At 57.9% G+C, this 16,055-nt stretch overlaps 1 protein-coding gene across 1 annotated transcript in view; it reads right to left on the bottom strand.

The window, feature by feature from the left end:
* SLC22A23 (solute carrier family 22 member 23) overlaps positions 1–16,055 on the bottom strand; it is a 151,078-nt gene that overhangs the window by 8,066 nt on the left and 126,957 nt on the right. The window contains exons 6-9 of the mRNA XM_068558120.1: positions 11,218–11,320; positions 8,750–8,982; positions 7,168–7,200; positions 5,895–6,018 (exon numbers count right to left, since the gene is read on the bottom strand). Coding sequence (XP_068414221.1) covers positions 5,895–6,018; positions 7,168–7,200; positions 8,750–8,982; positions 11,218–11,320 — 493 coding nt within the window. The remainder of the gene's footprint in view (positions 1–5,894; positions 6,019–7,167; positions 7,201–8,749; positions 8,983–11,217; positions 11,321–16,055) is intronic.

Raw genomic sequence — 16,055 nt, 5'->3', positions numbered from 1 at the left:
AAAGACAGTCAAGGATTCTTTTCTGGAACATCCATGGCACACACTGTGCTTCCTAAATGTTGGGATGCTGCAGATCAGATCATCCTGGTTCCTCGGCAAGAGGGCCACTGTCCCAGTGAATGGGGCAGAGTGAATATGATGACCCTTACAAAGAGCAGTGTGACTGACTCCACCTGGAAGGTGAATAAACTAGCACCTGCGATAGCTCTTCAGTCCTTGTGAGTCTGGCCACTCCAGGAAGCCACAGGAGGCTGCAAGGAATTATATGGGGCACCGGAAATAAAGGACGTGTTTCACGGGCCTTTGATACCAGTGAGACATCATTTTCTCTAAAACTACCCACGTGGGACTGCGCTGGTGGCGCAGTGGCTAAGAATCCAATCCGCCTGCCAATGCAGGGGACACAGGTTCGAGCCCTGGTCCGGGAAGATCCCACATGCCGCGGAGCAACTAAGCCCGTGTGCCACAACTACTGAGCCTGCGCTCTAGAGCCCGCGAGCCACAACTACTGAGCCCTCGTGCCACAACTGCTGAAGCCCGTGTGCCTAGAGCCCGAGCTCAGCGACAAGAGAAGCCACCGCAATGAGAAGCCCGCGCACTGCAACGAAGAGCAGCCCCTGCTCACTGCAACTAGAGAAAGCCCGCTCGCAGCAACGAAGACCCAACACAGCCAAAAATAAATAAATAAATAAAATAAACTTATTAAAAAAAAAACCAAAACAAAACTGCCCACGTGTCTGCCTGAGCTTCCTGTGACTTGAGTGGGGTGGTGCTGACGAGCATGAGAGAGGCTTCCCCGCTCAGAGCAGTCAAGTGCTCACGTGGTTAGTGCACAGGGACGTGAGTGCACAGCCCACAAGGAATTCCTGAGCAAGGAGCTGGCGTCCCCTCAGAGTCCAGGTGAACTATGTCATGGTAGCAAGTCACGTCAAAAGAGATGGAACGTATTTGATTTATGGTAGGGTTCGATGACTTGTTTTTAAAAAGTACCGACATATCTACAGATGCATTTATATAATAACATGCAATACATGTACACATACATATGTAATATGCAATATAGCCTTATGTATTTTTTTCCACAAAAGCAATTTTCTGTTGGTTTTCTATCAAGGAGACCTTGAAATTAATAAGATTAGGAACAACTATGGCAGAATCTGGTATTCCATTTTTGGATCTGTGTTTCTTTTAGAAATCTCAGTTTAGAGAATGGGATCATTACGTGCTTGGTTCTCAGGTGCTAACTTCATCTTTCTCCCTGCAAATGCTGACTCTGTACACTTTCTGCTTTTCTGCAGGTTGTCACGAGAGGGCAGCACACGCTTAGGTTTAAACAGGAGAGCAGCCGCCTCGATTTGCAGATAAAGGAGAACCTGGAGCAAGATTGCCTTCTCGTGCTTTCGGAGCTCAAAGGCTTTTACTGGTTGTCTTTATTTTACTAGTAATAATACCTAAGTTACTTTGAGGACAGAAAGATAGGTATACAGGCAGACTTCTTAGAAGTAGCAAGCTTGACTTAAGAATTCTGGAATCTTCAGAAAAAAATAAAAAGAATGAAGGAAAAAAAAAAAGAAAAATAAACAACAAAAAAACAAAAACAACAAAAAAAAGAATCTTCAAATCATTCTTTTAACATGTCAATACCAGCGTCTTGAACACAGAAAACAAACCTCCTGTTTTCCACTTCCTTCTCTGTATTACTTAATTTGTCTTGACTACCTTTCTGTGAAGTCAAGGATGAACAAATAATTTCTGCCGATCTTTACAGAAATAAATGTCACTGCCAAAAATATTCAGGTAGGAATAATTAACACCACCACTTGTCACTTACTGTGGCCAGACCCTCTGTGTACAGTCTGTCCCCCACCGGTCCCCCCACGACAAGGCCGTCATGACTAGTCTTGTTTTGGGGCAGAGGTGAGCCCAGCTGAAGAACGTGCCCAAGGCCACGCAGGAACGCAGGTTCCCTGCCCGCTAAAGGCCCGAGTCTGGGGCTGTGGGGGGATGCGTCTTGTGTGCTTTGGCTGTCCCCTGTCCTGTCTGTGTCCCCCTCCTGCTGTTTGACGGTGAGGACTACCCATCATCTCCTCGGCCTGTGGTCACTCATTGAGCGTGTGTTATAAACATTTATATATATATGTATGACGCAAATTTTAAAACGAGCTAAACGACCCCTCATGTCACGTGACACACAGGCCATCTTTGTCCCTGGTGCCCGTTCCTGAGGCGTGTCTGGAGCAGTGACAGCGGGTGGGGTCCATTGGGGGTGGGCACAGGGAGGAGCCAGAAGGGAGGTCTCCGGAAGGAAGATGCTTGGAGGAAGGGGTGGGCACCTGAGGGGAGGGAAGAGCTCAGCCGGAGAAGGGGGTGCGCAGCCAGGGAGCGGGTGAGGAGGGGTCAGGAGGTGAAGTGGCTCGTCTCCTCAGGCAAAGGAAACAAAAGCAAAAATAAACAAATGGGACCTAATTAACTTTTTAAAGTTAAAGATTTTGCACAGTAAAGGAAACCATCGACAAAATGAAAAGACAGCCTACTGAATGGCAGACCCTATCTGCAAATGATGTGACCAATAAGGGGTTGACATCCAAAATATATAAACAGCTCATACAACTCAACATCAAAAACAAACAAAACCCCGACTGAAACAACGGCAGAAGAACTGAATAGGCATTTTTCCAAAGAAGAAATGCAGGTGGGCAATAGGCACATGAAAAGATGTTCAACACTGCTAGTCATCAGGGAGATGCAAGTCAAAACCACAATGAGGTATCACCTCATACCTGTCACAATGGCCGTCATCAAAAAGAACACAGGTGACACATGTTGACAAGGATATGGAGAAAAGAGAACCCTCGTACACTGTTGGTGGGAACGTGAAATGGTGCAGCCACTATGGAAACCAGTATGGAGGTTTCTCAAAAAACTAAAAATAGAACTACCATATGATCCAGTAATTCCACTTTAGGGCATACATCCAAAAAAACTGAAGATACTAATTCAAAAAGATACAGGCACCTGTGTTCGTAGCAGTATTATTTACAATAGCCAAGACATGGAAGCAACCTAAAGGTCTATTGACAAATAAAGAAGATGTGGTATACATATGTAGTGGAATATTACTCAGCCATCAAAAAGAATGAAATTTTGCCATTTGCAACATGGATGGACTTGGAGGGCATTATGCTAAGTGAAACAAGTCAGGGAAAGACAAATACTGTATGATACCACTTATATTTGGAATCTAAAAAATACAACAAACTAGGGAACAACAAAAAGGAAACAGACTCACAGATACAGAGAACAAACTAGTTAGTGGTTACCAGTGGGGAGTGGGAAGCAGGGAGGGGCGATATAGGGGTAGAGGGTGAGAGGTACGAACTATTAGGTATGAAACAAGCTACGAGGATGTATTGTATAACACGGGGACTATAGCCAGTATTTTATAATTTACCTTTAAATTAATATATAATAACCTTCAAAAATTGTGAATCACTATGTTGTACACCTGAAACATATAATATTGTATATCAACTATATCTCAGTAAAAAAGGAAGAAATACCCCGCAGCCAGGCCCTGGCGCTCAGGGAGCCTGAGGAGGTGTCGGGAGGTGAGGGATGCGTCCCTGCCACCAGCGCCTGCTCCCCCCCCGCTTTGTGAGGGCACACGGAGACAGCGAGGCCTCAGGGACCCGCCTGCAGCTTCCAGGTGACACTGGGCCTGCCACACCAAAGCCACCAGCTGCCCCTACACCAGGCGGGCCCCCCGTTACCGCCGAGGCCCAAGGGGAGGGTACCGAGAAGCACCTGCTGTAGCTGCAGGCCACGGGGAGGGGCGCCGTCAGCGTCTGGGTGGGCGCGCCGGACCGCTGTCATGCGTGGACAGCCGACGTCCCCCGGCCTCTGTGCAAAGGAGTTCTTACCCTCCTCTTTGCTTCTCGTTAGCCAACCCCTAACCTTCGCTACTGTCCTTGTTCAGAGGGTGTGTTTTTAACACCGTGTTGTAGAAAAGGCTAGTTTTGCACTAGGCAACGTGAAGCTCGCAGACCTGGGCGGCCCTCCCAGCTCCTCCTGGCTCACCCGTGAGAAGTCGGGGGAGGGCAGGAAGTCCACTTCCTCCCAGCGACTCCGTGGGACTGTCCCTGGGCGGACATGGAAGGAAGGGCCGGGACGAGGGGTGTCCCGCAGGGAGTGACTCGCCGGCAACACCAGACAGCCTTCTGTCCCCACCAGGAGACCCCCCCCCCCCGGACCTCATCTCCTTCCTCTGCAACTAGAAACGCATCACCTAGGGTCAAGTGAACATGTTTTCTAGTTTGTCATCCTGGCAAGCTGACCCCGAGAACATTTTCTATCCCCAAACTAATCTTTGCAGGTTTGCCTCAGAGAGGAAAAGGATACTGCATTTCCTTCAGTTTAGCTTGTTTAGCTTTTTTCAGCAAAATCTAACAATGATTAACGAGGTCTGCCGACTGCTGGAGGGGAGGGTGGCCACCCCCAGAGAAAGATACAACCACGCAAAGGTCTGACCTCGACTTCTGGTCTCCTGAAAGAGTCCTCCTTGCTGGGCTCCTTGGTAAAGGAAGGACATTAACCGGGTAAAGAAAGACACCGAGGGGCTGCTGTCCGCCTGGGGCGCTTTGCAACGTCCCCTCATGAAATGAGCTCCAGGCTCACTTCCCATGTCAGGTTAAGCAGAGGGTTGAACCCGGGTGAATTACTTGCACTGGCTTGCTTTTTCTTAAATGCACAATTCCCTGGCATTTTATTCCCCGGGTATGGGGCAGCCTTGAGGCGTGGCGTGCGTACGTAAGAATCCAGGAGGATGAATCAGAGCGAGGCCAGTGAAAATGCTGCGTCAGCGTGACGCCTGCAGACGTGGCCTCCTCCCAGAGCCCGGCACCGGGGCTGGGTGGTCAGTCCCGGGCGTCCTGCCTGGATGGGACCGGCCCCTGCTTGTCGCCCACGTGGGAAAGGGAGGATGGAACGGTGCCGTCGTGCTGGCTTCTGGGCGGTATCCCACAGCCGATTAACTGCCATACTCCCAATTACACTTTAATAGAGCGTGTGCACTGGGCAAGCTCATGGCGTTCCCACACCAAGCTCAGGAGCTCGACCGAAAGTCACAACAGTTGCTACCGCGAAGGGAGCGAGATGGCAGGGAGGCGATGCCCTTTACAAAAGGAAACCCTTCCGTGTCGCTGTAACCTCGACAGCACCAGAGGGTGTGCCCGCCCGCGTACCGCTGCCCGGACGGCGCCGGACAGAGCAGACACCCCCCCACCAGGAGAGCAAAGGCAGCTGAGTGCAGGTCACCCTGCCTTTCAGACACCGGACCCATCACGGACTCCTGGGGGCCGGGCTGCACACTCGGCCTCTGCCGGACACACGGGGGGTTCTTAACAAATATTTGTCAAACAAATCAGTGATGTAACTTGCTGGGCTTTCTCTGCGGGGCCTTTCTTTGGAGACATTGGCCTCTCAGGCCAGTAGAAAACCAAGGCCCTTTCTACTCTGCTTTGTATGTGAAACAGAGTTTCCTGAGTCCTCCTAGGAGAGTGGACGGCGTTTGGGTTGGAGCACAGGCGTAAATCCAGTGGCCTCCCACTCCACTCCTTTTCTTCCAGGCCCTGCCGTGCTGCTTGTGCAACGCTCAACGCTCCCCCTCCCTCCAGCTGCCTGGACGGGACCCCGGGTCCAGCCCTCACCTGACTCCGGGTTCCCTGGGGGTCAGGGCGGAACAGCGGTCTGGGAGCTGACACCCAGCACGGGCCGCAGCTCGTCCGGAGGCCAGAGCAGAGCTGGTGGTTCATTCGCCGGGAGCCCTGCCAGACGGGAAGCCCCGCCCCCCGTGTCCTCAGAAGAAACACGCCCCTGCACGGCGGCCCGCCACGCACCTTATTACTGTGGGAGTGATCTCTGCACAGAAGAACACGCTGAGGTTCCCCACTGCATGGGAGGCGAACATGCCCACGATGGAGAAGGTGATGGAGAACTTGTCCTTGACACTGTCGCTCATTCCTGGGGGAGAACCAGGGGGTGGTGAGGGGGGCGGAGGGGAGGGAGGCAGCTGGGGGTGGAGGGAGCAGGGGAGCGGGGCGGAGGGCGGCCTGGGGCCGACGAAGGGTCTTCCCTCCTCCCCTCTGCCCGGTTTGAGGTGCAGACCTGGGGGATGCAGCAGCATGTCCCGGGGTGGGAGGTCAGAGCCCTTCTGGCAGGAGCCTTTGTTGGGTCCCCCGGGAGTCCCTGCGGGTCTAAAACGTGGGGCTCAGGCTGACTCTGCCGGACGCCGTAGCCTCGAGCGGCCGGCAGGGAGGGAGGCTGGTGGTCTCCCCGATGCTACGGCAACGCCCTCCTATCCAGCCTTCCGGCTCGGCTCCAGAGAAAGGTCTCTGGTTCCAGAGAGCCTGGCCATCCTGGCCTCAGGCCTGACCAGTCCAATACAAGGGACAGGGCAGCCCAGGCTTGACTGAGGTGAACGAGAACTCAACCCCAAGAGGAGAACTTATGGGCCTGGAGGGAACGAGCTGGACCAACTTGAGCACCTTGCCAGTGGCACCGGGTCTGACCTCACCCCCAGGTGGCGCTAGGAGGGCACAGCAGGCCGCTGGGGTCCCACATTTGGGGCGCAGCCCAGTTCCCCACAAGGCTGCACTGGGAGCCCTGGTGGCATGGGCTCGGTCAGGCCAGGCACGTGTGCGCAGCAGGGTCGCGTGCGGGGCAGCGGCGGCTATGCCGTCCCAGAGGCCGAGGGCAGCGGGCTTGCGTCGCTCACAGGCGGGGACGGCTGCTTCCCCTGGCAGTGTGGTCAGCCAGACCCCCAGGGCCGTGTGGCCCAGCCCAGGCCTGTCCCCAAGGCCCTGCATCACCGTGGAGGCTGCTGGGCTGTGCTGGCCACTGGTGCCAGGGGCAAGGGCGAGGGCAGCATGCAAGCCGGGCACAAAGGGGGCGGGGGGGGGGGGCGGCCCGACTTTCTAGAGGCGCAACGGGCAGAGAGGACAAGTGGATGCGTGTAGTGTCCAACCTACGGCCAACTTCAGCTGCAACTCTTGGGGTGAAAGGGGGAGGGGAGAGAGAGGAAAGGGAAACCACAGGTCTGTGAGTCTTTGTGAAAACGCCCTGCAGGTGCAATAAAAAAGACAACGGTGCCGCATGTGCGTTCCGGCTCACCTGAGTCTGGATGCTGGCTGTATTTTCCGATCACTGGACCGCAGAAACGGCGGCAGACGAGGAGGAAGGCGGGCAGGGAGGGGAGAAAGAGAGCAGGTCGGACGGAAGTTACCACCGCGTGCTTCCACATGACTGGTTTCTAAGCAAGCCCCCTCCGGGACCAGCGGGGGTGGTCTTGCAGCCAGCCCGCCAGGCCCACTTGGGGACCCCAGCTGACCCCGCCAGGGGCCAGAGAGCAGGAGGGCCGTGGCGCAGATGTGGGGGAGGGTCCAGGGCATCAGGGCTGGCATTTGACCAAACGGAGCTCCTTCTGTTCGGAAGGGAGGGCTGGGCCCCTCTGGCCTCGTAACCCGGGGAGGACGCCAGCTCCTGAAAGCAGGGGCCCTCGCGCAGCGCCCGCCCTCAAGCCAAAGGGGGAATCTCGCCGTGTCCAAAGTTACTCAAGTCACTGCTGGTCTGTGCTCGGGGCACCAAGTGCTGTGGGCAGACCCGGCAGACAGCATCGCTATGCCCTCCCAGCCTGGTCCCCACGGTGCCCGGTCTCCTGGGCATCCCGGCTCAGGGACTAAGAGGGCGGCTGTGAGCCCCGGGGCTGCCGTGCCCCTGCACGTCTGCCCAACCGGCGGGAGCTGCAGAAGACTCCCCGAAGGGCAGCTTGGGTGACCCCACCAGGGGACACACCCCATGTCGTCACGGCTGAAAATGAGACCAGTCTCCCAGCAAGGTGCGGAACGCACGTGAACTTGCCCAAGTCAGAAAACTGCTCCTGAGTCTGACACTGGCTATTCTAGAATCCAGTTTGCACAACAAGGCAGAGAAAGTCCTCGGTTTTCTCTTTCTCTTCCTTCTGTTCTGGATACTCCCTCCCCACCCGGACGTCACGCAGACCTGAAACACTACTGCAGGCTTCTGACTTTCTCAGCAGCGCTGATCGAGCTCTGACAGCTCAGGGGGGAGGGCAGCCCTCAGAGCCACGTGTTCCCCGCGGCGCCTGAGCCCACTGTGGGGCACGGTCCTGGGCGAGAAGGCTCAGCCGCCCGGCTCACTCCCGCCTCGCCCCAGGCGGTCAGATGCCCTGCGGCTCGTCCCCGAGGCGAGGGCTTTCGTTCACCAGGAGCTGCACTGAGCTTGCCTCGTAGAGTTGGGTGGGCTACACGATTGGCTAGCTTTTCTTTAAATTACTTCTAACGCTTACTGAGAAACTCTCTGGCCCCAAGAGCAGCTGAGGAACTTGGAAACACGTGCTCAAGAGCAGTGTCCCAGTGAAAGGGTGTCAAAATGTATTTATCTCGCCCTTGACTTCACATGAGGAAAAAGTCCTTTGTTCCTTCTCATGTGACGGATCACAGCGGGAGAGCCTGGCCCCCAGCGGGGTCATCATGTCCAGCAGGACTGTGAGGGCCCCGGGAAGCCTTGGGGTCAGGCGGGAGGAGGGGGGGACCCCACGCACGCGTTCCAGTGAAAGCTCGTCCTTCCCGAAGCGGGAGGACACCTCGGGCTGCCCACGCACCCAGGGCTCTGGGGCGCCGCTCCGGCACGCCAGGCCCTGCCCCCGCCCGCCCAGGGCGCCGGGCCCACTCACGGTTGAGCAGCCCGAGCTGCAGAAGCGAGGCCAGGGCCGTCAGGATCATGAAGAGCAGCAGGCCCCCGCGGCGCCCCAGGACCCGCACCGCCGGGCACACGGCCAGGCAGGAGGCCAGGGCGATGCCGGCAGCCGTGTAGTAGTCGGCGTAGAAGTTCTCGAGCAGCGGCACCTTCACCTCGTGGCCCATCATGCTGCGTGCGAAGCAGTGGTGGATCCCGAAGCCCGTCAGCCTGCGGGGACACAGTGCCTGAGGCCACCACCTCCCAGCGGGGGCGGGGCACACCGCGTCGCGTCCAGGGGCAGAGCAGCCACTCGGAAGGTGGCGGGGAACGCACGTCAGAGAGGACTTCAGGGGGGGGGATGTGCGTGGTCACCTGCCTGCCGTGGCCGTACGGAGGGCGTGGGCGTAAACGCAAGGAGACCCTCTGTTCAAATGCCATCTCTCACAGGATCCGGGTGTGAGGCAGGCACCCCCAGGGTCCCTGCGTTTGACCCCGCAGCGTGGGCACCGAGGGGGCCCATCAGACCCACTTTCCAGGCGGGCAGACAGGCTGACAGCGCAGCGGGTGAGCACAACCTCTAAGACGCACCGCCCGTCTACCCCTCTGCCTCTCCCGGGGTTCTGGAAACTCGGGGATCTGCCCCGAGAACCGGCTCCTCAAGCCCCTCTTGTTGCTACTCGCGGCTCACGTGGCCTGGAGGAGCAGGAGGGGTCAGGCCGGTGAGGACACCTGGTCTTGGAGGCTGTTCAACGTTTAATTTACCGTTTCCCAACCCCCCGCCCTGGGTTCAGCCCCCTCCTGCCCCACAGGGTCACAAAAACCTGCAGGGAAACGTGTGTCCCAGCCGCCAAGACGGATGTCCACTCTGGGAACGGGAATAAAGATGTGTCGTGTTCCCTGGGAGCACGGGGCAGCGGGGCTCTGAGGCCCCGGTGGACGCGCCCCGTGGGAGCAGGGCTGCGAGTGCCTGCATCCGTCCCTGAGCTGAAACGCCCTTCTCTCCCAGCCTCCCTCCGTGCTTTCAGCAGACCTTGAGGACGCATCAAGGTCAACTACAGACCCGGCCCAGCAGGAGGGAGCCGCCCTCCGCCAAACCCATGCCTTTCCCCTTGGGGACAGGCAGACCCGGCTCCCCCGGGCCACGCTGGACAGCCTAACAGGTGTGAGTTCCGCGGGGCTCCTGGTCTCAGGGCGGGTCTCCCACCTTGTTGTTCTGGTGGAAGGACGTCCTCCGGCCACAACAAAGCCGGAGAGACTGGCTCCCCCTCCCCCAAAACAAGAATCATTAAGGTGGAAACTCCCCATCTTGTCTATGTCACAATCTGTGTTTTTTCCAAAATGAACGTTGGAGAAGTGACCCCACTGTACACGGTCCCACTAGCCCAGCCGGCGTCTGCCTGAGACCGGGCAGCGGGAGGCCGGGCTGGAGCCGACTCTGTGCAGAGACAGGCCTGAGGGCTCGGCCCCGACCAGGCGTGCGGCGCGGCTGCCCCTTCCCCGGCCTGGGCCTCGGCCGCTCGGCTGCAGGAAGAGGTGTCAGTCAGATCCGGGCTCTGCCACTGCTTTGGTGCTGGGATGTTTCGTATCCTCCCCCAAATTATTTAACCTGGAACCCCAATCCTGAGAGCTGATTAAATGGAGCTGCTGTGATAGGAGCAGCTGGGGGACGTAGGGCCAGAGGCCCGCCCCCGGGCCTTGCTCTCTACCGACGACGGCAGTCCTGAGACTGTGCACGGAAGGGTGCAAGCTCCCCTCCCCCAGTGACCTCTAACCCCCTACTGCCTAGATGACCAGTGACCCTGAACGAGGCCCCACGTGGGCAGCAGGGAAGGGCAGGGTTCCTGAGCTGTGAGTCAGCAGCACAGGCTTGCAGGTGCACACTGAACGCGGGACCGGGCTGGCAGGAAACGGTGTGAGCCACAGGGGTGCAGGTCCAAACCCGGGGCGCCGGGCTGGATGTGGTCGGCAAGGCGGGAGGGCCTCTGTCTGGCCAGGTGTGGAGGTCATACCCAGGGCCGGGCTGGCCCATCACCACCCGCGGCGCCCTGGGGTCGGGGCCTCTGCAGGCGCTGGCTCCACGCAGGGAGCAAGGACGTTCAGCAGCCTGGTCCCCTTGCCCGTGATGGTGCCTGGAGGCCCCCACGTGGGGGTCCCGTCCCCCCCCCAAGCCCCCCCCCCACTGTGCCTCGTGGGGAGGTGCATCCCGGGAGGCGCACGGCCAGACAGCCCCGCTCCCAGGACGTCCCTGGACGTGAGCCTGCTCTCCGGCAGCCCCGTCCCCCTAGGACACGTCTGTGCGGCCCGAGTGGCACGCAGGGGGAGATGCCGGGCTGCCCCGAGGCTGGGGGTCTGCGTCTGCCGGCACGCGTAGCCCTTCAGACAGCTGTTCAGAAGCCCTGACGGGGCTGCTCAGGCTCACCCCGGCCCCGCTGCCTCTCCCCCGGCCCCGCGCCCGTGACTCACGAGTTCACGCACAGCACCACAATGTTCTTCCACAGGTTCCGGGTTCCCACCACTTTCACGATGCAGACCTTCTTGGGCCTCTGGGAAAGCTCCTTCTCCAGCTCTGCAGGGAGAGGGGACCCGTGAGCCACGCTCGGCCAGGCCCGGGCCGGCAGCCCCACCGACGGCCCGATGCGCGGAGAAGGAGAGGTGTTTTTCTTTAAGGCAGGGGTAGGGCCTGGCTCTCAGGGTAGAAAACTCGCCACAGAGACACTGACTTGGCAGGTGCAGCTGCCCACGGGGTCCGCAGGGAGGCGGCGGGACACACAAAGCAGCCACCCGCGTGGGCTCCGTCCGCCGTTGTAAGGGCTGCGGAGGCCGCTGGCGGGCGCGGAGGCCCTGGTCGGGCTTGGGCAGGGGTCCTCTTCCTACGGAGTCTGAGCCCTCCGCTCAGGGACCAGGAGATGCACGCGCTGCTCTGGTCCCCAAGCCAACCCCGTGGGCCAAACAGGCTGAGGCTGCTTCCTCTGCACCTGCCCCTGCACGGCCCGCATATTAGGAGGAGAAATGAGTGACTGGATGAACACGTGTGCGTACGCGTGCACAGAGGCGTGGCCCGTGCACATATGTGCGCGCTGGAGCCAGACAGACGGCGTCTCCGCTCAGGTGACGTGACCAACTACAGCTTGGTCACGAGACCCAGCTGCTCGGGGGGCTCAGACCAGCTCTGAGCAGACGCCAGGCCCATGCCAGCGAGGTCGAGGGGTTTGCCGCCGTCCTGGGGCTGACGGTTCAACAGGGAAGATGCAACGAGGAAACGCCTCAGCCTCCCCATCTCCCGGCATCTGTGAGCAGAAATGCCGCACATTCAGCCCCCGAGTCTGTCCCTGCTCCCCTGGCCGGGCGTGCCCTCGGGGGAGGGGACCCCTTCTCAGGGCCCAGCGGAGAAAAAGGAGACTTAACCAATCAAGACTGCCGAGGTCAGGGGAAGCAAGGAAAGACTGACAGCGCACCGACCATAGGCGGCTGGGAGGTGAGAGGAGCAGGCAGCCCTGGGTGGGATCCTATGGCAGGGTCACTGGGGGTGACGTCCGGTCCAGGCTGCAGCTGGGCTGACAGCAGTGCGGCGATGGCAGTTTCCCAGTCGTAACAGGTGCAGGGGATGTGAGATGTTACAACAGGGAGACTGAGACTGGGGGTTTTTCAAAATTCTGTGCTCTCTGTGTAACTTTACTATAAACCTAAGATGAATCCAAAACAAGTTTGCTAAAAATAAAGCACGCAGTGGGGTGGGAAGGCCCGGAGGAAGTGGGGTTGCCTCAAGAGGGGCCCAGGAGCTGCAGCCCCCTCGGGGGGTCTCTGAGGTGTGTCCCCCTCCCTGTACTTCTTAGGGGCACTCTCACCCCTGGACGTCCTACCTCTTCCCTGCCATCCAATGGTGAGAGGGTCACCAACCTCACTAGTTACAGCTGGAAGGAAAAACAGGTTGCTTAACCATAACGGTTTAGGAGTTTTTTATTTAAAAAAATGTTTGGATCAGTGTCACCAGCTGGGGCACAGAAGGGAGAAGGGGACACCTGTCCTACGTCCGAGGGAGACCATGCTCCCTCAGTTTCCAGAACTTTCTTCCGTGTCAGTATTCAGGCACAGAGCTGGAGGCCTGAGCACCAGCCAGAACGGCTGGCCTTTCGGCCATCCATCCGTGGACGCTCAGCTCCTGAGTTCGTCCTGACCTTTATTATCTCCTCTGCAAAACAGGCTCATTTGATTTACAGACATACTTTCCCCACGGTCAAAACACTAGAAAACTTTTAAAGAGCATGGAAACATGGTTAACACATAGCGTTGATCCAACGATCTGAGTATCTTCACTGTTGTGAAACTGGTCAGGAACCTATTTATCACAGCCACACTCGCCCACCATGGAAATCTTCCAGGAAGAAAAACTAAATGTCCCTGCGCATGGCTATATAGGTTTAAATTTTTTTTTTTTTTTTTTTTTTGGGTAATGCAGCTCAAACTTAATTCCTGATACTTTCTAGTGTATGAAATAGATGTTAAGAAGCTGTAGTAACTGTCATTATGACCTTTTTTCTTTCTTTTTTTAAAGCATTAAACTCTGGAGCCCAAGCTGACTGTAGTCTACAGAGGGAACTGCATTATTCTAAGCGGAATTACACTAACCGCTCCGGGGCTGTTGGCATGCTGTCTCTGTCACATGCATCCCCAGCCTCTCGACACCACCACAGAACTTCCCCAGCACCGTGTCTGCTCTGGGATGAAACCCCACCAGCTCCGAGCACACGAAGCACGACGTGACTTCTGAGACCCTTGGGGTGAGCACGAGAGCCCTCCCCGTCTCTCCAGTTCTCTTTCTCCAGAAATCTCAGGACTTTCTAAGGTCCTCACGTGTGGGAATAATGGGAGTGAACGGGGGCACTGAGAGCGGATCAGACTCTGAACACCAAGGAAATGACAGCTAAAAGCATCTCCTCTCTCTGGGCCTCTCCCCAACCTCTCGACTTGGAGCCAGAAGAGAGATTCCAAGACAGAAGCCAAGGCGAGCCTCTTTGATTCCGAAGCCAGGCCTCTCCTGCTCCACCCGCGCCCCCTCCGCGCCCTGCTCCCTGCGTCTCAGCTGCTCCCGTAATGTGCGGCCAGGGGCCCGGGGCTGGCCGGGTGAGTGACCGCTTTCCCGAGCTGGGGGGGCCACGAGCGGTACCCCAGCTTTCACCCCCTTGCTGAGGCTCCTCACTCTGTGCCTCAGTTTCTCCTCTGGTCAGTGGATGGACGTGATGAGGACTGGACGCAAGAAGCCGTCAGGCCTTCCTGGCCCCGCGCTCCGGCCGACCCAGACCGTCCTGGCCGCCCCCCACCCGCTGCGGAGACTCCTTCCCGGGCCTGCGGGGACACCTGCTGACCCCAGAAATTCCCTCTCAATGCGCGAGGCTCCAGCCGGCCCGAGGCCTCTTGCAGGAGCTGGCGCGGGAGCAGGAAGTCGGCGCGGAGGGTCCGAGGCAGGGCGCCGGGCTCGGCTGCCTGGGGCCGCCTCGGCTTCATCTCCTGCTGGGGTGTGACTGGTGCAAGTCACCTAACGCTGGGGACCGTGACGTGGCCCGATACAGGGACCCGCTTCTCACCTCGGGTTCAGGACAGACGGACAAGACAGAGTGAGGCACGTGGGGCGGGATCCCAGCTCGGTTACCGAGAAGGGCTCGGGTAAAGCCCCTGCGGGCCTGATCGGGGGGCCTCGTACCCCCCCCGACTCGCTGCCTGACCTGGTGACGCCGGACTCGGCTGCTGCCCTGCGGGTCAGCCTGCCTGGAGAGGGCCTGACGCCGGGGACCCCCTCCCTGCACCTGGCTCACGTCCAAGGAGGAGAAGGGGAGCCGGTTCACTCTTTCTCGGGGGCTCCTTCCATGTGGAGGGAATGCCGGGAGCGGGGAAGCCGTGCCTCGAACCCTCAGCCTCCTGGGGCCCCTTTCCCGTATGTAAAGCAGGGCCGATCTGATCCATCGGAAAGGTTCTGATGAGGGTCAAACGCCTGTATGGCGTCTCAGCCCCCGAGGCAGGGCTGAGGGCGGGGCAACAGGGAGGATAGAGTCAAGGTGGGTGAGAGCCTGGGTTGGGGACGGGATGCTGGTCGGTGGCCTAGATAAGATGCTGGGACAGAGCATTCAAGCAGGCAAACCGGTCCAGCCTAGGGAGGTGCAAGGGGCCACTTTCGAGGAAACAGACACCCGCCTTCCTCCAGCTTTGCCCTGGTGCCGTCATGTCACCGGCACCGCGCGCCTGACAGCTAGGAGGGAGCAGAGACCCAGAGGCGGGTGAGAGCCGCGTGCCCCGGGGCGTGAGCGCGTGCCACCCCAGCCCCGAGTCGGGGGCGTCATGCGTGCTGCTGCCTGCCCCCCAGCACAGAGACCAGCACCAGCCCAGCTCCTGAGCGAGGATACCACTTTCTCAAAACAGGAGGGAAATGAATCAGCGTAATTAGGATGGAGAAAACAAGCTTCTCCCAGACAATATTTTAACCTGAAAGAAGCGGAGTGTGGTGATTTAATTAAGGAAATGCCAGAAAACAAGGCACTCTGACTTAAGAGCGCTGACCTGCTAATGGATGGGCCTGGACAAGTTTGGGGACAAGAGCCAGACACTCCAAAAGGAGCAAACGAGGCCTGAAAGGAGCGAGGTCCACTTACCCCTCACTCCCCCTGCCCGCCACGCCAGCACGTCCATCTCCCTCTCTCTCGGAAGCAGCACAGGGAAGCTGCTTCTGCTGGGCTTCCTGGGCTCAAGTCCCAGCGCTACTACTCACTAGCTGTGTGACCTCTGGCAAGATACTCAACCTCTCTGTGCCTCAGTGTCCTCATCTGCAAATGGGGATAATTATAAGTACAGAACTGCTGTGAAAAGATTTAAGTTCATATCAATACACTTCTAATATTGATATTAGAGGCTTGCTTTTTCTGTAGAAGTCCAAATAGTCAATATTTTAGACTTTGCGGGTCACAATAAATCACTTCTAGTGCTTATTAAACACACAATGTTCAGGGTTCATTCCAAGATCTACTGGATCAGAATCTCTGGGTGCCGGGAGGGGCCCAGGAGTCTGGATTTTAACACCCTCCAGGTGCTCTCATGGATCTGATCTAGCTCGTGCTGATGTTCCTGATAAACAGGGATTCTATGGATATGAAATTTTCTGCTTCCTCAGAGGCCCAACCAATAGGTCCTGACAGATACAGACAACACAGCAGCTCTCTGAAGGTCCTGCTTGGGAGACAGAGGGAGCGAAGGCCAGCGCCCCCCGGCCAGGACTGCCGGCACCAAACCGCAGGCAGGCAAGGCTGTGTGCCAGG

This window comes from Eschrichtius robustus, chromosome 12 (assembly GCF_028021215.1).
Source record: "Eschrichtius robustus isolate mEscRob2 chromosome 12, mEscRob2.pri, whole genome shotgun sequence".
In the NCBI taxonomy this organism is placed as follows: Eukaryota; Metazoa; Chordata; class Mammalia; order Artiodactyla; family Eschrichtiidae; genus Eschrichtius; species Eschrichtius robustus.
This window is presented reverse-complemented; position numbering and strand designations above follow the sequence as displayed.